This window comes from Tyto alba, unplaced genomic scaffold (genome assembly GCF_018691265.1).
Source record: "Tyto alba isolate M040663 unplaced genomic scaffold, T.alba_DEE_v4.0 Super-Scaffold_2, whole genome shotgun sequence".
Lineage (NCBI taxonomy): Eukaryota > Metazoa > Chordata > Aves > Strigiformes > Tytonidae > Tyto > Tyto alba.
Window position 1 is genome coordinate 21,795,521 of NW_024881282.1, and position 25,016 is coordinate 21,820,536.

A 25,016-nucleotide genomic window follows, 5' to 3' on the forward strand; every position below is an offset into this window, starting at 1 on the left:
AACATTAGTTACAACCCAGCCACTTAAATAACCTTCCTGAAGCAGGGCAAGGAAACTCATCATGCTGCAGGACTTGGAGCTGTATGAGTGACTGAGTCTCTCCAGTAGCATGTAGTGTTTCATTATATGAGGAAAAAGTATTTTTAGAGCAGAAAGAGCAACTCCACCTTGCTTTTCCCCCACTGAATTAGCACACCACCATCCCCCATTGTTAACTACTTAGGCATCAGCATGAGTTGGAGTATTAAGGACCAAGTGCTTGCAGCTATAGTTCAGGTGTCTTCCCTCAGGCACCAAATCTAAGATCTGCAAGAGCCAGACAACCTGTGACAAGAATTTTGGTTCGTTGGGGTTTTTGTTTTTTAAAAGTCTCTTATTTCCAAGGAACTGAGAACCGAAAGGTGCTCCTTTCAAGAAACCAAAAAAAAATAGTTTCTTGAAGCACTAACACAACAACTTCATGAATACAGGCAACAAGCTGTTTTACCCAAGTTTCCCAGAAGTGTCAAGAGCACCTTTTCATTAAGCCTGGTCCTCTGCATGAAATGATTTTCTGGTTCTCTCCTACCAATAAGCCTTTCAGAGCAGTTGAAATTCATGGCATTGCTATTTACAAATCATGAAGGACTAGCATAAATCCAACTCCATCTATATGACCTGCCTTTCACAGAATACTATGCATAAAAAACTCTTATTACAACCTTAACCCACAAGCAGTTTTGTGGGGTTCTCTTGTCTTTGTATGTACAACTTTAAAGAACTGCATTCTCCAAGACCACTTGTTTGCTTTAACTATTTCCTTCTCCCTCTCATCTTCCCCATCCCCAACTCTAAGACATCTATTGAGATACTGCTGCATCTTGCAGAGTCAAACAGTAACAAGATCCAGCACGGCACAATTCATTATATGGAGCTCTATTTTGGACATTAAAGCAGAATCAGTGGTGCAATTTAAACAAAATAATCAATAAACAGTTAAGATATCATCTTATCACCTAGTTTCCACTTCAAGCAACTACAAACCCCTACCATGTTTGATGCAAGTCAACTATTACTTTAACTGGATGTCTAAAAAAGGCAACATGACAGCATTTCTAGCGCTAGAGTCTACAGGCTTTCTATTGCTACTACTGCTCAGCAAAACCATGTATTCAAATACACAATGTGATATTTTACAGAAATCTCAGCTGGTCAGGCTTCAACATAGATTACACCAACTAAGCCAAATGCGTGAAAATTTGCTTTCAGATATAAAGCATGTAACATAGTACATCTACTATATAAATGAAGAAAAGTTAATTCCTTGAATTGCTATTAATATCTTCCAACTATACACATTTTTTTTTGTTTTAAGCCACACTTGCCTTGTCTAATGTGTAATAACCTTCCTTCATTACAGAACATAATTAAACACACATCTCAAGTACCTTGTGACTTAAAAAATGTGTTAATCAAGTTAACAGTTTAGACCTACACATAAACTCCCCAAGCAATACCAACTGGAAATCAAGCATTAGCAGATTTTTATATCAAAATAGTATTCCCCTGCATATCACATTGCTGTAACTAAAGCCAGAATTGGTCCGACTGCAATCAAGCTGAAACATTTAATAACACACTACCATTCACCAACTTTACAGCTAACTGGTCTAAACAATATTCTTACTGTAATGATTGTGTTAATGCCAACACAATAAGGATCTTTTAAACGTGCTTTATACATATTAAATCATTCCATGTTTCTTAAGCAACAAAATACATGACAGATGCCTACAGAAAATGGGTACAGCTCTAATTAGAGAGGGGCACATTCTGCTGTTACTATGCAGACCAGGAACTGTAATCATGCATGCACATAAAAAGCAGGTGCATGTTGTTATTCCAAAAGAAATCTTTTTATGAAAAGCTAACTAATACTCTAAACTGGGCAGGAGTATTTGATTAATTTGACTGTGAAGAATACCTCTCAAAAAAACAAATGCAATACTTACAAACAAAAAAACCACTGTGCTCCCTCCCAACAGATAGATGCATTGTAGATGACTGGGATAATCAAAGCCCGAAAAGAAGTTAAAAATCTACAGGTGAACAGGTAGAAAATTCAGGCAGCTCGCTCACAGCACAATTTTGGTCACTAAAGGGTAGCTATCTGCAGAGATTAGCCCTCTGACCAGCACCAGTCAGAGCCATCTTCTCTTCAAAGAAGCCCCAGCTACCCAACTCCAAGAACACCAGGTCTGCAGCTCACAGAACAGGTTGTGGAAGGGGATGGAGGGAAGCACATGAAGGAAACCAAACAACAAACTGCTTTTTTCCCAAAGTAACAGCTGTTAACTGCACAAAGCTTGCCTAACTACAGAAGTTTGATGTTTAAACAGGTGTGCAAACATTAGAACAAATGTCTCCTCTACATCTACATTTTAATTCATGTAAGTCATGTTTCAAGTTAGACCACTGTGCTAGTCAGAAGGAACACTACCAAACCCTGTTAAATGAATGAGTTTGGATACAGATCAGTACAGCTGAAAGTCTGGCCCCACTGTGGCAGTGCAGAGATTTTTCTGAAAGCAATCACTGTATAATTTGAAAAGTTAGTGTCATTTACATACCTCAACTCACTACCCAGCTACTAAACTACCAAGGATTAACTAGTTATTTCGATAACACTTAAATGAAAAATTGCAAACAGTGTACTAAGAAACTCAGTGGTAGTTTTCCAGTATAGTCACCCCATTCATTGAAGTGGAATTTCTGCATGACAACTCCCATATTATTATCCCTCAAACAGGGTTCATTACTCAGCGTGCTAAAGCCAATCTTACACACAGAGCTGAGAAATCAGTTTATTCTATATTTGTGCAAACATGGATGCTTGGTGGTAATTCCACAAAGCTAGCCCACTGCACAAAAGAATTTTTAAGTTATTTATACACTTCAGATTACATGAATACACATTTACTATAATGGCCATTGGTTAGTTTCTTACCACTCTATCCATCATTGGATAGTAACACGTCTCATCTCAATTTAAAGTTACAGTGGGCATGATTTTTACTATTATAATGAGGATGGTTCCTCCAAAGGACACACTAATCTCTAAGCTGATTTACACCACACATTTTAATGAGCTTCCATATTTCAGAATCTCCAAGGGCAGTAGCTCCTGATTAGAAGTGCCTCACTAAATCATTGCTGACCATTTAAGCAGACTGACCTAATTGATACATCCTATATGTCCTTGTACTTGATGAGAAACATTTGTATGGGCTACAATTGTTGCCATTTTCCGTGCTCACCAAAACTTTCATAAAGTCAAGTTATACTCTGTTAAACCATCCTTGAAGAGGCAAAGGCTGCCAGTAATTGGGGCAGAGAGGTTACTTCCTTGAGAAGTGTATGTGTGCTGGCAACATGCATCTGAATACAGCTCTACCTTTTCCCAGCCAGCCATCTAAAGCACTTCCACTCCCTCCTTGAAAATTTAGATTGAAAACTCCAATATGATCTTCTTCACTTTCAGGCTAATCATGATAAAGAAAACGGGACCTCCTTGAGGTCTCACTTCCAGGGCAACGAACTGTCCTTTCCTAGGCAGCATTCACCCACAGTTCACATGCTTGAAATACTCTCAAATCCAAGAGCAGAAGAATGAGTACTGCTTGATGTTAGTGCTTTTAACACACATCAATTCACGAGTACAATTACTAAACCAGGCACAGACACCTGAACCACAGGAGAGGGGCTGGGTAATTGAAGTGAATGTTAAGGACTTGAACTCTTCTCTCAAACAGGCTTTGTTTCCATTAACATGTACAAAGGATCAGATGCCCTGTAACAGAAAAGGAAGAAGAAAATAATAAAACACCAAGATAGATCAACTTGAATTAAGGGCTCAAATACTGTCCCCAGTGGAATGATGTGTGCATGCTAAGGTCCTGCAAGCACATCACACTTATTTTCACTGCAAGATAATATCAGCTTCAGAGGTTGTGCTGTAGCCCTCAAGTACAGAAGCAGTATGAACACAAGCTACCTCCAGTCACCACGGCTGTGGAAGGAGCAGCAGGCTAGCTTTACATATTTCAAGTGACCTTCAACTACATTAACAAAAACCAACAGGCAGTTATTACACTGGGCACAGAGGGAGCTCATTCACAGGAACATCTCACCAGCAAACAATGCTGCCATGCAGAATACTGCCTAGCTTGTTACAAATGCAGGAGTCAAAGATTTCAGTAGTTCAATGCGCATGATAGTGAAAGATCATCTACCTCCTTGCACATATGAGAGATGGTGTATTTTCATCAGTATACTTGCTAAAGAGAACAAAAATCAACTGTTTACAAATTCCCCAAAGAACACATCATGAAGACTTATAAGAACTAATTACTTGTATGCTTATGCAATGATTGCTGATTGACTGGAAACGAGGCCCTAAAGAAGCAGTGCTGGTTTATTACAGCAAGCAGCAATTTCTGCCTGAACCAATGCAGCCCCAACTGAATTGAAAAGCCTCACTCAGATGAATCCTGAGGACTACAGTTCCTGCAGAGGAAAACTCCTGCCAGTAAGGGTTTCACTGCACTGTATGTGGCCCATATGCTTCTGTCGGCTAAGAAAAGGGTATGTAGCACTTAAATACTCCAGGAAGTTTGAGACAGACTCTGAGCTTAGGTCAGAATAGAAGAGCGTAAAAGAAGCAAGACTTTCTCTTACACAATAAAGTGCAAGACTTGAAAATATTATTGCTTAAAGCTTGCCAGAGAAAGGCAAAAAACCAAGAACCATGACATTAGAATGTGTGTCACCCAGCTCTGGAGCAACTCTGTCCAGAGTCCACGTGACCATTTTGTGTCCATTTTTTTCCTGCAGTCCCCTACAGTTTCTCTGTAATTGCAGTTAAAACTTACACATAGAACTTCATACATTGTCAAAAGATAGAACAAATAATTTAAAGGACATTCTTCTGTCTAGTCACTGAAACATCAAACCCTGAAACACTTCCCAAAGCTGTTTCAATACTGTAGAAGAGGGCTAAATCTGTTGCCTTAAGTTATCCACATAGACAATGAAACTGACTGCGAGTATTCAAGTGTATTAGAATTAATTTATTTGAACTTCAGCAGAAAACGCTTCTAGCAGCTTCCAGTTGCAGTGTCACATAACTTGTGAAAACTCTCACCAGGTGGACAGTCTACATCAAGGACCTTACCACTTTCCCCACGTTTTAGTGCAAGAATTCCTTTCTTTATAGGATGGGATCCCAACAGAAGGCACCACTGCCATGTTTAGAAGACATGCTCCTTCCCTCCTTTGTAACAGGGAGGAACTCATCACATCTTTAAATCTCCAAGCCTTCTTCTCTCACATCGTATCATCTGGGGACAGAAGGATCACTTTACATAGGTTTAAAAGACAGCCGTCACCTAGACAACCAATCACTGAGGTTTAGGAGTGTTTTGACACAAGGAGAAACCTAAATTAGCATAGACATCTCAAAGATGATGCACATTACTATAAAATAATGATGTTAGAATATTAGTGCTGTGCCCTACACCAAAACCTAATGAAACAGCAGGGTGGTAAATGAAATATTCACTGATTAACACTACTTGCCAGCAGAAGCAATGGTACCTATCCCAATGCACAAGTGCCATATCAAGAGCAAGATGCTCAGGCTGACAAACCCAGCTTGGCTGAGCTGTCTGTACTTCCTCAGAAGCTGCATCAGCAACAAGCTTATCTTCAAGTGTTTCATTTTGGTTGTTACCTTTGTACAGATCATTGTTAAGACAGAAGTACATGAAAAGGCATTATGAACTCTTGTCCACTGAAACATGACAGTGTTGTTACTCTCTGTTTCGATAAGATCAACTCCCAACCACGTAAGGGTTTTACCAAATCTCTAACCTACAGTATCTTGTTCCAAATGGCCCCAGTATCAGCAGGACTTCTGCCATATACAGGCAGTAAAAGACTGCAAAAACTAATGTAATTAATATTGCCAAAGCAAGTATTACTTCCACTAGAAAATGCCTCCTACAGTAGTGCTTGTGGCAGTCTTAATACAGAGCAAGCATTAGCACAACTGCTTACGTCCAGTTTAACCTAAAAGCAAGACCTCGTGGTCACATTTAATAGAAGTGATAGCATTTTTGCTTCCAAATCATGTACCCTGGAGGCTTTTCCTAGAGCACACAAACAGAAAGGCCCCTCCATTTGTTCTCTATTCATGCAAGCCCTACAGAAAGGGGAACAGACTCCTGGCTATTTTTCAGTAACAAATACATTAGACAAAGACTGTTTAGAAACAGCACTAAAAGCTTTGTAGGCATGATACTGTTCCAGCATGCTCTGATATTGTCAGGTCATCACTATAGAAATAGGCCCTTGCTTTTCAGTAGCCCTGCTGGCAAGTACAATGCAAAAGAAGAGCTGACTGCAACAATTAACCTAGCAATATCACTGTCTAAAAGGAAGCTTAGTACCACTTTTCATTATTGCGCACATCCAAAATAGTCTTCACAGTAGAGACACAGCACTGATATGAAGATGACTAAAAAAAGTATCAAAACAAGTCACTTGAGTTAGCTAGCTGTCTAAAAGCCAGAGTGGTAACTTCAGTTTTAAAGCCATTATTTAATTTCAAGTGTCACCACAACTTAAACAGCTATTGTTCTAGTGACAAGCAGGGGGGTGGTAGAAGAAATTAATACTTACGTTTCTCTCAAAACTGAATAAATATCTTCACAGTCCATAGAAACTATATGGAAAGCAGTTATTACAGTTCTTGAGCTCTACTGGAGTTAACCTATGAGAATTTCTTATTCTTCTACCCTTTTCTACAGGCCACCAGCAGTTGGACAGCAAGGTCTGTAGTACTGAGCAGGCTATACACACAACCATCAACAGCAAGATACTTCAGAAAGTGCAATTTATTGTACATGCCACCTCTAAATCCTGAAAGACATTTGCTTCGATTCCTTCACTGAAACCACACAAAGAATCACCAAAAGTATTTAGTCTCCCCCTGGTCACGTATTTCTCTGGACAGATATTACCAGCTCTGGAAGAATAAAAATGCAGAATCACAAGGGAATACATACTGCTGAATGAGCCAATATTTATTCAACAAATATGTAGGAAAGCAGCTTTATTTGCATGAAGCCTGACTGCATTTAAGCTTTGGCTCCAGTGTCTGAAAAATCACTTAAGTAGTGACTTTATCTAAAAAGAGGAAAAAGAATCAGTTTAATTCCCCTGCTGTGTTGCTACTGCTGATGTATAAGATTTATCATGATGCCAAAAAAAACAACCAAAAACATACAAACACAATTTCAAGATGCCAGAGTGCTCAGCATGCAACAGGTGGAAATACACTACAACTCTCACACCTGGTGGTTTTGTTTTACTTTTTTTATTCCAGATATTTTATCTAGGCAGAACTCAACAGTTAAACTGACCAGGGGGCTCTGGCCCTAGGAGTAGCCCACTAAGACCAAAGATGCAGCAACTTCAAATATATTGGTGTCCTGGGTTTGAGTAAGTAGTGGGGGGTTTTGGTAGCAGGGGAGGGGGCTACAGCAATGGCCCCCTGAGAGAAGCTTCTCAAAGCTCCCCCAGCTCCATGTTGGACCTGCCTCTGCACCAAGGCCAAGTCAATCCACTGCACCTCTGCAGTGATAAAGGGACCTGGGAGGAGTTGGACTTGTCAGAAGGAGCTGCAACAACTGTGTGAACACCAAAGTCAGTGGAGGAACAGAGGGAAAAAGGAAGGGGGAGACATGCCAGAGCAAAGACCCCACCTATATCCTCTGGTGAGATAGCAGGGCAGCACCCACCACCACCCACAGAGATCTGTCGTGGACCAGACACTGATACATGGTCTGTGAGGGCCAATTAAGGCAGCTGCACCCAAAGCCAGCTGGGATCCCATGGGAAGAAGCAGCTCCCACTGTTGTAGCTCAGCACTGGGAGGATTGCAGCATGCCAGAGCAGCTGGGGAAGGGCTAAGGCCCTTAGGAGGGACTCAGATCAGAGTAAACTTTGTGGAGGACTGTCTCCTGTGAGAGGGGCACCATGTTAGAGGAGAAGGAAGAAGTTCCAGAAGCTCACCCCCACCAAAGATGGCAGAAGCAGCAGCACTGCCTGCACCCCCATTCCCTGCCCCTGCGCCACTGGGGGAGGAGGTAGAGATATCGGGAGCAGAACTGAGCCCGGGAAGAAGGGAGGGGCGGGGGGAAGGTGTTCTCAAGATGTGACAATGCTTCTCACTGTTCTACTCTGGTAAGTGGTGGTGTTAGTGTCTGTAATAAACCCATGTTCTTTTTTTCTTCTCCTCAGAAGTCTGCCTTTTGCCTGTGACCATAACAGGTGATTTATCCCTCCCTGTTCTATCTCAGGTCCCAAGTCTGGTTCGTTTTCTCCTTCTCAACGCTGGTGGGGAAGAGGGGAGTGAGCAGCTGTGGTGCTCGGGTGACCTCTAAGTTCAAACCACAGCAATTGGCACGAGCTGGAAACACAACAATCAGCAGGCATACAGTACCCATTACTTGTAGTGAGTTTTAATGGCTAGATGAATCTTATAGCTATACCCAAGACTTCATTGTGATAGATTACAGTATGAACAACAGCTGCACTGCAGAAAAAATAAGTTTCTGCTTATTTACAAGAACTATGTGACACTATTTCTTTTCGGTTAATACCAGTATCTACCTAGCACTGAAAAGAGGATTAGTTTAATATGTGATTAGACTTGTACCATTCAGAATATAATATATCCCTTCTTTGAAGAACCCCAAAATGCTTTTCTGCAGTTGGGCAAGTGATCTGTTTGAGTGACAACAGGAGAGATTTCTAAACCTAATACAAACACTAGTACTAATGGCCACAGTGCCTTAATTCTACCAAGAACAAACTGAACACAAGTTGGTGCAGCTTTACCTACAGAACATAGCTATATTTTAGTGCTAGAGGAATGCTGGTCTACAGCATTAAGTGCAAACACATGCCCTAGCACATAGCAGGCTACCATTGACATCTTCAACTGCAGATCATAATGAACACTACTTGGGATATTCATGTTACAAGGGTCAATAATAATTGGCTAGTGATACCAGCAACTCATTATGCACCAGCGAGAACTTCCATACACATTCAAAAAGCATGAACACCTCTCAGTATAGAAACAAGTGGTTTCTACAGTACCTATTCACAAGTCCAGAAAGCAATGTACTTTGTTCACTTAATGCAACATACAGCTGAAATTAAAGAGAAAGTCAGACTGTGGCTCCAATTTTGTCACCAGCAGTCATCCTGCAGACATCAATAAGACAGTCTGGGACTACAGATAAGCAACAGCCTGTTTAACAAAGGACCTGTAGTGCTACTAGAAGCCTTGTTGTAGTCTTCAGTGCTAAATTCCTAGTGGTGGTGCTTCTGCCTTATGAAACAAGCAAACTGGTGAGAATGAGTTTTTTGAGTTCTAAGACTCTAGACAGTTTAAAAGTGAACACAGAGGTATTTTTTTTCTTATCTCTTCTAACAGAATTTAACTTTTGTCTGTATGGAACACGGGTCTCTGAATTGCAGGTTTTCTGGATATCAGAAAGCATCTTTTAGGTCTTCCCTAATATATCAAGCCACCAAATTCTGTTCTGAAGAAAAGCTTTCAACAACAACCTAAAAAGTATACAAGTAAAATTTTGCCCTTCCTGACCACTGCTCTGCCCCTGACTTCCTGCTCAAGTCACATACCAAGGCTGAACTTGGACTCCTAATTCAGATTTAAGTCAGACTCACACCAGAATGCACTACCAGGCCTTGAACAAAAATATTACATAGAGCAATAGTTATTTCACCAGTTTTGTGCTTCCTGGATCAAGAAACTAGAAGTTGCAACTACTTTTGCATCCACATTAACATTTCCAACAAGCGAGGAACTCACTTAACTGGTGGTTTTTACTAGGTGCACTGTAAGAAAGTTTCGGTACAGTACTGTTATACATTCAGTATAAGTCACCGCTGTCAGTAGATTCCTGTATTAATAAAAAAACAAAGAATTGTATTTATATGAAATCCAGATCTGCAGAACATTCTCACCTTAAGGAAGAACCAGTCTTCACTGAGTACATATTTGGAAAACTATTCATGCCATTAGTTCAGTGATCTCAGAAGTATTGACACAGCATTCAAACCCCTATCGTCACACCCCATCTGTATCCCTATGTTTTTACAAGGCAATATGCAAGTTTGTTTTCAAGCTATAAAATAAAGGCTGAGTCACCTCCCCCACCATTCAGATAACCAACATTAACCAAATCTAGTAATAGAGCTGTGGTTTAAGCAGTCAGGCAAACTCAGGTATAAAAAACCCCTGTAAGCCACTAGACAAGCTAGCCCTTCTGCTGAATTGTTATTTTCACACTGTGCTGATCTGCTACGTAACAAGTGTACAAACTACCATAATCACCCACACTGGATCAAGCCAACAGCAAAAGAATTAGGGGTTGGAAACATTAATGATCCACTACCATTTTGTGTTTCACACCTAAATCAGAAGTAGAAGCCGGTATTTTCAATAAGTGCAAAGAAACCCTTTTTCCACAGCACATTGGAAGGAAAAAGAAAAAAATGCTGGCTGGAGTCTCTGTAGAAGCCTGACTACTACCTCACACTGTCTGTAGCCAAGGATGTCTTAGGTTTATGACAGCTGTTAGTAGACTTCAATCCCCAAATGTAAAATGCCTGAGCATAGATTATAATTATTGCTTAAATAGCACAAAGCTGTGTACAGAGTAGCTGGAAGTTTCCAGGACATAAATGTTTCATTTCTTCAAGAACCAGAAGTACAGAAATGTTTCTATTAAACAGGCGTGTAGTTAAATTACACATATTGAACAAGTCAAAAGAGGTACTAGTTTGCTTCTGTGAAAGTAAACATACTTAATATCACAACTACAGCTGTATTGGATGAAGTAATTATATTTGATTTTTTTTTTTTTTTTTTTTTTTTTTTACATATTACAATGCTTTTAAAATGCTTCAGCTAAAAATGGAACATCATTTACCTTTTATTAAAAGGTCCAAAGAGCTACACGTACACAAAGTTGTTTGAACATAGCAGGGATGAAAACAGCTTCTAGTGCAGGCAGAAGAGATAAATTTCTATAGAAGGCATCACTGCTGCTGCAGTGTAATAAAGAATGGCGACAGCCATATATACACACGTGTAAAGGACCAAGCTAAATCCAGCCTACAAAGTTTTATAGCACAAGGTTTTGAATTAGCTTGTGGTAAAGATTTAAGAGCACAAAAAAGGTAGCCATCGCTCTATAAGTTTCTATAATCTCACTTACTTACATCAGAAAGCCTGGGGAAAGTACAAACAGTTCTTCCTTCTACATCTTCACACTTTAAGACTTTTGAAAACATTAGTGCCATCTTGTCATACACTTAGCTTTTGCAATAGCACTATATACTATTTAGGAGTAGTATTAAGAAATTATCAGTTTTGCTTAACTTGCTCAAAATTTAAAAAACAGTGGTACATACCACTTTTTCCTTTTGCTCCCAGAAACAAACTTGAGAACTCACTTTTACCAGGGCCTCTCCACAAAACACTGAAAAAGCTCAAGATGCTTAGAACATCTTAAACAAAAAGCCATACCACTGACATACTGCACCCTCTGTGCCTCCATTTCTTTCTGTATTTTGCATATTTTTGGGCAAGCTATTCCACACTACCCCTTAATTTGGAAAACTTCCTATGAACATTCAAAAATTCCCACTGTTGTTCAGATAATACTTGATGACTACCAAAAAGGTGACAGTCAGAAGTCACACGATTTACAAACTGTTCTGTTATCTTCAGTTTAATTTTCCATGAGCCCTTATATACAGGTGTTTATGCGCTTCCACAGCACCTTGTGCTGCAGTACACCGGTTTCGTATTGGAGAAAATACATCTTCACATCCAATGGCATCAGGAAATCAAGAAGATGAACACAGTGAGCAAGAAGAGTTCAGGGGCAATACAGAACAGCAGTTCCTCAAGAGAAACTCCAATACACATAAGCAAGTGAGTAAATAAACCACTACTCATACTCTACATGAGGTACCCTTACTCAGATATTATGATCTCAAGTCACCTTCGCCTTCATTCCCACTGGGCTGAGGGAAGAAAGACAATCCAGAGGATGGAGAGAACACAGACAACGCCTGTCAACCCTTTTAAAAGAAGTCAGAGAGATCAAAGCTTTTTCATTAAGCAGCAGCGAGTTATTATAAAGTCAACTTCATTTCCAAGTGACACTAAGGAGCCAAGATCCCTAATTAAGTAACATCTAACATGCTAACATCTCTACTTTCTCACTACACTACCTGCATTTTGTCTTATCCCTCACACACCAATATTCCTCACTACTCCCGTTGCCCTCATGAGGAGGCAAAGCTACAAAAAGCTACTGGAAAGCTTTTACAGCTACCAGACAGCTCTCAGGTGTTGGTAGCAGCATTATCAGGAACAAGTTCTTGGTAGCAGTCACACACTAAATTTTCAGAAGATTAAGCCAGATCAGAACAGAATCCCTTCAGGAAAACCTAAGCTACAGATTCTGCCCACGCTTTATTCCCTGCTTGTCCTTCTGTAAAGCAGGAGGAGCACAAGTAGTCTATCCACAGAAAATGGCCGAACTCAGCTTATAATTAGTCAATGAAAAATAAAAGTGATAAAACATCCAATGTCACTGCCCACGTAGAAACAGCAAGACATTAAGAAAATCTGTTACTGTAACTGCTCCTAAACCATCAACTTTGCTAGAGATGTATTTAGTAAGACAAAGTTGGAGAAAATCCTGGATAAGTTGCTGTACCACCTAGAAGACCAGCAGCCTTCCAGAGGATATTCTTAGTATTCCCCTTTGTAATACATACAATAAGCCAGCTAACGGAAATCATAATTTCGGCAAGATATAAAATTTCTCTCTTTTCATGAAGATACTCATTGTGTGAATCATTCTTTGAACAATAACCCCAACATCTGCATGAACAAACAAAAGCCTGCTAAAAAAAACACTCCTCAGTCATGACAGGAGCCATCTGCTCACCCAGCTAACCCCCGGCAAGTGTGGCAAGCACTGCTACAACGTGCTTGCATTGTTCACCCTCATACTCCATGTTTCAGTGCACGTTGTTTGTGTTTCCACGCTACAATAACACTGTATTAATCAAACCAATAGAAATCTTAAACACAATCGTACAATGAAATGCTCCAAATGCAAAAGAAAATCCCTTCTGGTCTACAATTAAAGAACACAGGTGGACCACAGTCTTGCACACGTGGGGATGTGAGTTTGTAAGCTCTATTCATTCTTGTCCTGTTAGACTCACTTTTTTTTCTTCCTTCCTATTATATATATATTTTTTTTATACTTAGTCTAGTTACTCTTACAACTGGATGCTATTAGTTAAGCGAACACCCCATAGAGTTTCGGTAGTGGATTCTATCCCAATCTCACACTGAATTTTCATAGGTTAGCCCTTGTATGCAGGAGTATTAGACTAGGTCCTGGTGTTCCAGAGTTCAGTGGACCTACTGAAGTGAAGACTTTATGCGTCTTAGCTGCAGCTCTATAAGGTCCCCGCTCTCAATACTGTTGCAACAAGACACTTACCCCTTGCTGCTCCCGGATTCCCGCCCCTCCTGCCTCTCCTCTCCCCTGTACCGATAACCAGATCCTGGTGCCCACTGCGGCCGAACCTGGCTGCCTCGGCAGAGACACAGCTCACTGCGTTGAAACCAGGTCTGGGCACGGACGGGGAGGCAGGGAGAGGGACCAGAGCCCCTGCCGCCCACGGCTGTGGGGTGTGCCGGCTGCCGCCCGAAAGGGGAGAACGGGGGATTGCTCCGTACCTGACCCAGTTGTCGCGGAACTTGCTCTGCTGGGGCTGGTTCAAGTAAATGGTGCGGGCTGGTGCCTCGTCCAGATCCGCCGAGGACGTGGCTCCGGACATCTCATCATCCGCCTTCTTATAGCCCGAGGGGGAACAGACGGGTCCTGCGGGGAGAGCGCGGAGGGCGGGCGGTCAGCGAGGGGCCGGGGCCGCAGCCGGGCCGGCGGCTCCCGGGGCCGCGCCGCGGGGAAGGGCCGGCGGCGGGCGGCGACTCCGAGCGCGCCCTCCCCGCTGTTTACCACGGCGGAGGCTGATAAATACCGGCTGGGAGGGGAGGGGGCGGCGGGAACCGCGCCCGCAGCCAGCCGGCGGCGGGAACAGCGCCGGGGCCCGCGCCCCTCGCCCCGCCTCAGGGCCGCGGGGAGGGGCGCACCCCCCGCACCGCCCCCGCGGCACCGGCGCAGCCCCGCTCCCGCCTCGAGCCGGCTGGCGGGAGTCGGGGGGACCCCCCCCCCGATACACACCCACACCCACGCACGCACACCCACCTCCCGCCTCCGAGCTGCGGTGGCTCCGGCGTGGGCCAGCCCCCGCGGCGAGGGCGGGCCTGCGGGCAGGCAGCGGCGGCAGCACCCCCCGCGGCCCCACGGCCACGGCGCGGTCCGCGCGAGTCCGCGTTCCGCCCCCGGCAGTCGCCCACCGGCTGGCGTGGGCGGGAGGGAGCTTGGACCCGAGGAGAACACCCCGGCTTAGACTGGGAAGAGCGAAACCCATTTGGCTTCACACCTACAGCTTCAAAGCCGACATCTTTAACTTATAGCAATTTTCATCTGCAACGGGTCTGGAGTGAACTGAGGCTCATGAAGCACTGTTTAGCTTCGCATTAAAAAAAAAAAAAAAAAAAAAAATTAAAAAAAAAAAAAAGCCAAAATGTAAGGGAAAGGAGCTAGCTATTTCCTCTGTCAAGCCTCAAAATATTACCAAAGTTGCTGGATATAGATTTATTGCTTCCCCCTTCCATTCTGAGACAGGGAGATGGTTTCCATTACTTAAGCTGTAAATAGATAATAATACCAGTTTATGAAAGCAGCCACGGATTTACAGGCTAACACAGGCAGCTTTAGACAAGGAGTAAAACAACTTGTTTCCTAATAATCTAGTAAAGGCGTTATTTCAGGGTTATTTGAAAAGTCCAGTCAAAGATAACATTAAGAAGCAACTCCCATAAAGCCAAATCCAGCAGCTATTTCTGATTTCTGTACAGAGCTAAGATCATACTGCAACAAACTGATCTGATCAGTGGCTCTTGCAATGATCAGATTTTTAACGAATAGAGAACACCCTGAAATAATGTCATCCTCAACTACATCTTGAAAGAAAAACTTGAGTCCTAATACAGCCCTAATATATTGAACTTTAAAGTCCTCACACATCACTAGTACTTTTCTTTTAATATTAGAATATAGGTCTAAGCTAACATCCTACTCTTTCATCCCAGACTTTCTGAATGATTGATTCTTTATTGCTAGTGCAAACGGGCTCTGTATCCTCCAGTCGCTAGCCACTGGAGGGCAACATTTCCCATCCATATTAGAAAGAAGTCCAGCATCCAAAACGACTTTGCAATGCTAGGAACTGGCCAATAAAGCTAATGTAATTAACGAAGTAATATGCTTTAAACAGCACCGTCTCTTGCCCAAGGTAAGTATCTCACATTGTAAATTCATATTTTGGAGACATTAAGCTGAACTCGTAAGTCTGAGGCTAATTGATTTTTTTTTTTTCATTTGACACTAATTCTGACAACCAAAGTATGCTAACTTGATAGTGTTTACTTTGTGAAAAAGTACATAAGTTTCGAAAGTGAAATAGGTAAGCCTACACATTATGCAAGATTAAGTCATTATAATACTCTTTTAGGTTATTCCGCCTGGAGAAGCTTCCTATAACACAGGACCGCTCAACCTTGCTGAGTGGGGTTTTTCCCCTTCAGAAAACACAGCTAAGAGCACTACTGGATACTTGCTGTTCTTTCCCATTGATTTCAGGTTATGTAACTGCAAAGGAGATCAAACAATGGTACTTTTAAGAGCATTAAGTGCAAGAAAGCAGCTTTCATCTGTTTTCCTAGTCAAGCTCCAGAACAGAAGTGCAATTATTCTAGACCAAACACACTATAAAAATTTGTTTTACACCAAAGACGCATTTGTTTCACTTTTTCGTGACTCCCTCTGATGCTTGAAATCCTTCTGCTGTCTAGTTCTCTTCACGGCCAAGTATCATGAAGTTGCTCCACAACTTTAAGACAATCCAGCTCATAAAGTTCAGAGATACTTAGGTTTACTTACTGAACTACATTCTTGGCCGCTCTATCCATCATAGGTGCCCCAAGGACAATAGCATTTGCCTTACTCAGATGCACTGAAATATTTCCAAATCAAGCTTGTGAGTGTAGAAACAGCTGTACTAAGGTGGTTTTCATTTTTGGAAGTGGCTCAAGTCAGCTGCTTCAACTTCATTAAATAAGCCTCATTTTGGAAGATTATCCAGTAATCCTGCCCATCAGGAATGCCTTCCACCTCCCTCCCATTACTAAGCAGATCACACACAGAAGCCTGCAGACACTGACCTATGCTACTGGCTGTAGATGCTCTCCTTTCATGTATTCAGAAAGCTTGAAGAGCCCTGAGAATCCCCCTCAAGAAGTCCTGATCATATGCTGACCATCACTTCATCCACATGAAAGGCATTTGACCTCTGCTCCTTGTTTCAGAAAGGCTATGGATAAATACAGCGCAGATTCAGCCACCTCCACCAGTGGTGGAACTTTAAGTCTGAGCAGCTCTTACTCCATGATTTCTTCCCTGTATCCAAATGACTCTGACTCATTGACTTCACTTTAGGGCACACCAACTCCTCACTCTGGGAAGGTCTCTCTCCCGCAAGAACTGGATCTTCTCTGTTACTTGCCCAAGGACTTACAACACTATGTGATTTATGTAGGATAAAATTATTCACGCTTCAAATAGCATATTAACAGTAAACCACTATGCCTCATAGCCTGTTCATTTAGTATGTTTAGATACACCAGAGTTTGGATCTTCTAAATATCACACTTTAGAATGAGTTTGCATTCGTCTATATACAGGATGTAAGTGTGAGATGATACAGACTTAAGATCAATGTAGTTAGAAGTCAACACAATTTGGTATGAGGAAGCTGATTCTACCAGAATAACCTAGCATGGTTTTGGTGTGCTGGTAGTGTAGCTCTCTTCAGTTGAATATGTCATTTGGCTTAAGTTGTATTTCCTGAGCTCTGCTGTTGGTCTTCCTAGTCCTCTTCCCCGTATTCCCCTCCTCAAGAAAAATAATGAAAATCTATCACTAGTGTCACCACCTGCTCTGTTCTCAGTTTGGTAACTTGTACTTCAGGGAGAAAGGAAAACATAATTTTTATACTGGCCAAAAATTGTCAGTAAGATTCAAAACATGTCATTAGGTAATTATTCCCACTCATCTTCAGGAAAGAAACAGTGAAAAGTCTCAATCAACTTGAGTAGAGCAAAAAACATCAAGAAGTAAACAAGATCCTGACATTAGAAAACCTCACGGAATAGATGCAAGCCAGTCTATCCGTAAGTAGACCGTGAAAGTATAAAGAGCTAGTAGAGCAGCATGAATTATTAGAATAAAACACTACGATTACCACCTGTTTTGATGGAGCTTACATCCTTGTGGAATTTAAACAGTGTCCAATACATCTGGCTTCAACTCTGAGGCATGAGACACTTACTGCAGGAATCTAATTGTGTTTCTCCCACTGTGCTTTACAAGTTGCATGAGTCAGACTTGAGCTATAAATTCCCTTTCATAAAGCCCATTAGTTTTTTCAAGGCTCTTACTTCACACTATTTAACAGGTTTATTTTCTAAAAAAAGATGGGATTAAGGTTTGACAAAAATATATCAAGAGATTTTACAGCTTTCTCTCATCGTTAAGAGAAACCAGGCTTGATACACTGACAAATTCACATGTGCATTTGTTATCACTTGCAAAGCAACGAATTATAATACTTACTTCACTGGCCCTGCAAAGATGACATTCTCCATGTGTATCTGTCTCCTTAACGTCTGCTCAGTAATAATCATAGCTTCTCTAAGATTAAGTAAATAAAGCGTTGAGAATTATGTAGTGTTTTTAAAGATGAGTCAGTCACTTGTGACTTCTGACAGTTGGCAAGCATCCCAAGAGAACTCTCACTGAAATTGTATCACTTTTCTCTTAAGCAGATTAGCCTGCTAGTTACTACTTCTGTCTTGGTGAGGTGCTCGATTGCTCTAACATGTGTTCCACTTCTAAGAACAAGTGATAACTGAGCAATTAAGCACCTCACCAAGACAGACAGAAACAAACTATGAGAAACAGCAGGGTTTGTCATGGACAAGTTCACCAGACAGGCTTCATCATATCAAGTTCAGAACCTAATGCAATACTAAGGGTCACAGCCAAGAACCATCTTACCAACTTTGCATACTGTTTGCAGGACTAGGACCTAACAGAAGAAAGGACACTGCACTAAAGCAGCTGACCCCTCTTGAGCAGAGCTGGGCTACCATCTCCAGAAGTCCTTTCTAACCTCAGCTACTCTGATACTAAGCTTCAACAGCCACAAGTCAAAGTTTAAAGTAGCCATACAGAGTTCCTTGTTTCCTCCCAACTATACTAAGTGTCACTCTTAATCAAGGGACTTTTGAAAGGCAGCTTTCCTCAGAGTGGAGAAGAAAAAAGCGCCTCACAAAAGCTTCTGAATTTTGTCATTTACAGAACACATGGTGTTATTGTTATAGGCTTAGCCTCAAAGGAGGAGTTAGCAAACTGAACATTTGAGAAGTTAAGACCCATATTTAGAGGCAGCAGACAAGTCTGGGCTTTTGCCTGCACTGAGATACAGAGATCTTGAGGAGCCAACTCACATTCAGTGATTCATCATCACACTCCCAGGTTAACATCCTTTTCACAGGATTACCTTCACAAACCAAGTAGCCAAGATGACGCCAAATGAGAAATTCTGCAGTTGAGAACTGTCAACAAGTTTATATAAACACTGACTTTGAAGCTTGGCCAACTGAAACATTTTTACCTGAAATACATTCTTTCCTGCACTGTTTCATTAGTTGCCTTCACCGTTCAACAGAAATGCACATGAAAGTTAACCTGAACGTATATAGAGTCAAGAGTCCAAACAGGCAGAGCACAGCATGCTCTCACAAGAGGAGATGCAGAGCATGAACTCAGCTACCAGCTCCTCCAGGAGCAGTTTGTTCCCACCAAGACTGGGATATCTTAAACCTTGAGTTACAACCGGTTCGTGTGAAAACACTTCATGAACAGCATTAAGGTTTTACTTTTTAGAATTTAGAAAACTTCTACAGTGTTCAACAGTGTAAGGTTGTAGGCAAGTGTTGTGACATACTCAAGCCTAAAGAAATGAAGTTCTAGAATAATACACAGTGGAACATGTATTTTCTAGCTCTGCTAACATCAAGAGTAATTTTAAACATGCTACCTTCTTTGTAGCTGTATGTCCTAATGACATCTTACTTTGCAGATCATATGCATGCAAGTACCAGGGTTCATAATAGCAACAGCCTTGAAGTTAGTGCTGCAGTTGCAAAACACGTCTCACTTCCCTTAAGAATTTGCAAGAGCTGCTCTGCTTGAAGTTATTGGAGATAATGGCTCTTTCATTTGCTAAAGGAAAAATAAACTGTCATCTGGATTGGAATACTGTGCCATTTACCCTATATCTTAAGTGTAAAGCAAGTAGTGTCAAAAAAAGAAGCTATTATTAAAAAAAAAAAAAAAGTTGCTAAGTAATATATATTTAGTAGGTGTGGTTTTTTTAGATCTGTTTTACTTCAAGCTGTTTTCAAGTTCTGAAAACAGCACCATGGATGTTAATAACATGCATCTTTCAGGAACTTAAAGCTTTCAGCAGATACAGTTAAGGAGTCTGGTATTCAATTAACATTCATCATGGAAACATGAACAATCTCGTGAATTTTAAAAGGCAGTTATAAAACAGAGGGGAAGAGGATACGTTTCCTCAGCTTTCCCAAGGGAGTTCCGTGGGGTTTGAGAGCAATGAGAACTTCTGAACAGGTCCTTTACTAAAACCAACATTTCGCACATTATAGCAACAAGTTCAAGATTTCCACAGGAATGCAAGCAGTGAGTAGGAAAAAGGAGCAGAGAGTAAAGTAGGTATACTTTAGCCTAAGACTTCTCCAGCACTGAACTTTTTTTTTTTTTCTGCTCTAGTGGCATCTAATCAGATAAGAGGGCCAAGTTACCTAAAAAGGGAATGGTGTCACTTCTGCTAACATTGGGGCTACGCATAAGCAGCTAAAGTCTTTTTAGACTGGAATACTAACATTTGGTGCTTCAGCCTAGGATAACAAGGAGACCATGCCAAATTCTAGTGACAGAAGATGGTTGCTAACTACAACATATGCATACATGTATTCTCTCATGTATTGTAATCTCCTTCAGAGTATCATCAGGCAATGCTAGTGACAGTGGAAGCGAGAGCTATCTCCCATCATTCCAGATATCAGGAACGCCACAACAGGCTTTTTATGCTAACAGGATGAAATATGCTTGGCACCATGCAACACTAACAAAGCTGACAACAAATTAGTAACATTAGATGTCTTTATTAGCATTTCAGTAATTGGGTGACTACTTGGTCAGATCAAGATGCTCCGGTTACCAGCTTGTGCAATAAGACACACAATCAGCATTTATATGTAGTCCCATGGAAGGTACTTACTTCTTATGGGCTAGAGACAATATAAACCAGAAAAGTTGGAAGTGAACTCTGTTCTGACACTATACCTAGTAGGTACATTCTCCCAAAGCCTCTAACTGTTGTGTTTTATTTAAGTAGTTGCATGTTTTAACAGAACTACCAGGATATTGAGGGAGCAAAGCAACATCAAATTAGAGTAGTTCTGCAAGATCTCATTCTCAGGTTAACCTGAATGTATGTCTGTCAACAGCAAAAGCTATAATGGAAAAACCTTATGTTCAGGTCAAGCAACTTGAGATTGCTATTTAACAGTCCTACTACAAGTCCAATTCAGGACTGTGGGACTTAAAGCTCTCTGATAACTCCTCTATTCAAGTCAGAATGCAAGATGACATCCATACCTCTGTAGCAGATGTTTTAGAGATGTACAGCAAGAAAGAAAAGCTATTTTATGCACAGCAGAAAACAGATTAGAAGGTAAGAATTTTGTTCTGTGCTAGATACATACCAATTCAGGACAGTGGGACTTAGATGAAAACAGTAGCCCCCAAAGGATATTAAGAGTAAATAAACCTTCAGAAGCATGACAAGAGAGGACTGAGCAAAGGAACCTTATTTTCTGGAATTCCAAGATGCAATGAGAAAGCTGTTATCAATCAAGCTAACCCAGACATTGCAAATGAAACTAAACAGACACAGGCCTGTAACTTCCCTCCTTGTCATTGCTATGCAATGCGTGCAGATTATCAGAATTAACAAGACTAAGAAAGGTATGGTTGAACAGGACAGTTAGCCAATATGATAATGCTCATGGATTTCAGAAATTGCTTAAAACTCAAGAGTAGTTGTCTGTAAGAATAGACAGTGAATTGTTCTGCAAGAGAAGCTGCCATGAGGAGGAGCTTCTAGCAAGCTTCTCAGAGAAGGCGTCATGCTGGAAAGAGGTCGCTTATCAACCTACTCTGAGACCAATTTTGGGGATCGCTTCATTGAATCAGTCAAAACCTCAAGACAGGGAAATGGCCACTAGTTTGGGCTTGCTTACTTCAAAGACTGGAGAGCTACATGCAGCTTACAACCGTCATGATGCATGAATCCAGCCTTCAGGAACATGAAAAGGTTAAAAATCCTACAGTACAAAGACTTAATAGTGCACTGCAAGGATCAGTGCAAAGAATGCTTTTAGAAATTGGGAGTTCAGCTAAGCCAAAAGAAAAGCTTGGTGGATATACTGGTCAGTCCAATAAGGACTGATTTGCCAGTGAGATGGAGCTACAGAAGAATAGCAGTGTTATGATAGATGCAGAGATACTCATATCATATACTGTGGATCAGAGATACTCATATCATACTGTGGATCAGTAATGAATAGATGATTGATCGATCATGTTAAGACACACAGCATCAGTTCCTCTCACAATAGGTGACTAGAACTGCATACATTTGTGAAAGACTTGTAGCCTTAGATGATACAAAAGCAACTGTTGAGATACATGAATGAGAACAAGAACTCCATTTGCTTGGCCCTATTAATGTAAGCCCAAACAGGAACCGTATAAGCCTTGAAGTCAATTCCTTGTGTTTCCCTGACTGAAGCTAAATTTGACAACACTGAAAAAGGTCTTTCTGAAAAATCTTAATTTACAAACTAGAAAGTTCTTAACTCCAAGTTCAAGGCACAAAACACAGCTTGTTTTGAAGAGCAGCCTTGATCAGATTGTGAATGGAATTACATGCTGCAAGAAGAGACAGCTGGAGCCTGGATTTTGATACATATGCCCAAATTCATTTGGATGAGGCAGCTAAATGTTGTCACTAACAAGCAGAACAGATTACTAGCAGAACACTACAGACTTCAGAGAACTAAAAAGCAGCAAGGACTACGCTACTGCAGAAGCATACAGTTCAGCACAAGTGATACATGAAGAAGAAGATTCAGATACATGATCATGCACAAATATAGTGTATTTCAAGAGACAGAACTCTTATTGAGGCAAGGAATAAGAAGCAGGTCCACCAAAAAAAAATTACTTTTCTCTGTATGAATAGCAGACATCCATATTATTCAGAACAAAAATGAGTTGTCAGAATAATCAGGTATGGAAGAACAGAGGTGGTTAAGGTTGCCTGTGGTCTGAGTTATGGTTCTCCTTGGTGCATTTCTTTTTTCTTCTTTGAATGGCAAAATCAAGGCCTGATGTTTCTGTTCCCTCTAACAATCTTCATATGCAGCCTTGGTGAGACCACAAGAGGAATAGCACTTTGCCTAAAATAGCTCTTCATCTCCCAAGTTATTTTGGCCCTGCTCACTTAATGTCAAAAGCAGCCAACTTCAGCTGATAACACTGAGCTAACAAAGCTGCATGAGACAAACATAATCTATTCTTATTCTGCCTCATGCTTCGTAGCCACAACTGTCAGCTAAATTCCAAGGCTGAACCTGTATCACTGGTAAGAAGTTAGTCCCTTCTCCCCCTGCCTCAGCTTCCAAAATCTACTGAAACATTGGGGCCTCAGTAATTGACACCAGTTAAATCAAGTGGCTTGCTGTTTAAGTTCCCATACTGCATTGGACAAAAACGGCATCTCTAGAAGCTTCACTCCAATTCCATTCTTTCCTTAGCTGTTCTCCAAATTCCCTTATGTATTTGCCAGCAGCTTGTCACCATAACCTGGACTTCAAGCAGTTTTTCCTGGTATACAATGTTTTATCCGATTTATGAAAAGCAGTGATACACCTGGGGCCTGAACAAATAAATTTCAGGCAGCAGATAAATTAGGTCTAATAGTCTGACACAACTCAGCTTCGGCAGCTACTGTTCAACAGCAGCATTTTAAATAGGCAAGAAGTACTGCAGCTCCAGTAAACCAGAGGAGCCTCCCAAACTGCCTCTGAAATCCCTCAAATCTAAATCCAAATGCTTTGTGTGCAGTAGGTTTTGTAAGAGCTGGTTCAAATAACTGGCATTTCTCAAACTCAGATTCAACTCTGAAAACTACCTACAAGTTCCACATGCTCCAGGTTTCCAACAACTTAGCAAATACTATGAAAGCACAGAGGTATCCTACATGAAATTTGTCACCATTTTTTTTTTTTCCAACTAACAGCACACAACTTGAACAAGCCCCATAAGCAGCAGCAAGGCAGCTTTGAAGGAGGTAACAATGGAGGTGAACTATGTTTCTGCTCACCTATTGGTGATGTCACACACGAACACTTTGCTGTTCTTTTCAGGGGTTGGTTTTTGTTTTTGTTTTTTTAAACTCCTGTATTAGCATGGCCTACCAACTGTCAGTCAGGCTCAAAACGCATTTGCACCCATTAGAAAGCACTGAACAAATCTTTGACATTTGAGACAGATTGGTGGACCCTGGATTTAGAGCTCCTTATTTAACATAACTTAGAAGCATTTTTTTATACAAGGCATCGGTGTAAATGCAGATCCCGCCATGCAAGCACATGGAAACACATACTGTGTCCATTCCGCATGCACTTGCTGCCTCTGAGATGAAGACAACTTTACTATCAAGTTCATTCTGAATTTTCGGCTCAATAAATATTCCTGTACAAAGGAAAAAGCTTCATTTAACACTGAAGCCACTGCATTTGGCAACACACAATAACAATTCTATTCCCTTCTTCCAGTATCATTTGCAGTTCCTGGAGTTTGAGATTTGATTGTTACAGCAGTTTTAAAAAATTGAACATGACATAGCAGAAGTTACAGATAAACTGGATATTTATACTTAAAACAAGAATAAGCATCTCTGAATAATCCCACTGCTCAAGGAAGATACTAGAATTCTACAACTTCTGTCAGATACACCTTAGATGACCATGACAAGTAATCCTATTTGTGGGCCACGTGTGTAACTATCAAGCACAGTTGATCTGTTGGGTAACTAGTGGAATATTTCAAAAACAGCCATCAGAAGTCTCCTTAGCACAACTGACAGTCACATCTAGCCCTCAGAAGACAGAAGTTGCAGCCTTCTCTCCTCCCACCTTTAAGGCTTGTTTCCCTGTATTAATATTGGTTGAAGCTAAAAATATCTTTGGCACATTGTAATTCTATTAGCATTCTGGCACACAAGTGCTTTTTTTTGTTTTGTAATGCATCTGTTCCTATAACAATTTACTAACAGCTTTAAGTATATCAGCTGCAAGTACAGCTGATCTTGATTTCTGTGAGAACAATTTAAACAAGAAGAAATGTTTTCCCATTTATATGCTCAAGATGTAAAGCTATCTGTATTATTCTACTAAAAGCCCAGAGGCCTGTAACACTGGCTTCTAGCCAACACCAGAT

General features: G+C 41.1%; 1 protein-coding gene across 7 annotated transcripts in view; it reads right to left on the reverse strand.

Moving 5' to 3' along the window:
* ATP8A2 (ATPase phospholipid transporting 8A2) overlaps positions 1 to 25,016 on the reverse strand; it is a 344,378-nt gene that overhangs the window by 289,489 nt on the left and 29,873 nt on the right. For 5 of the 7 annotated variants that reach the window (XM_042792247.1, XM_042792248.1, XM_042792249.1 and 2 more), the window contains one exon: positions 13,913 to 14,057. In XM_042792247.1, the coding sequence (XP_042648181.1) occupies positions 13,913 to 14,057 (145 nt within the window). Of the gene's footprint in view, positions 1 to 13,912; positions 14,058 to 14,441; positions 14,648 to 25,016 lie in introns of all 7 variants that reach the window. The other 2 variants (XR_006165293.1, XM_042792246.1) reach the window with 1 other exon arrangement.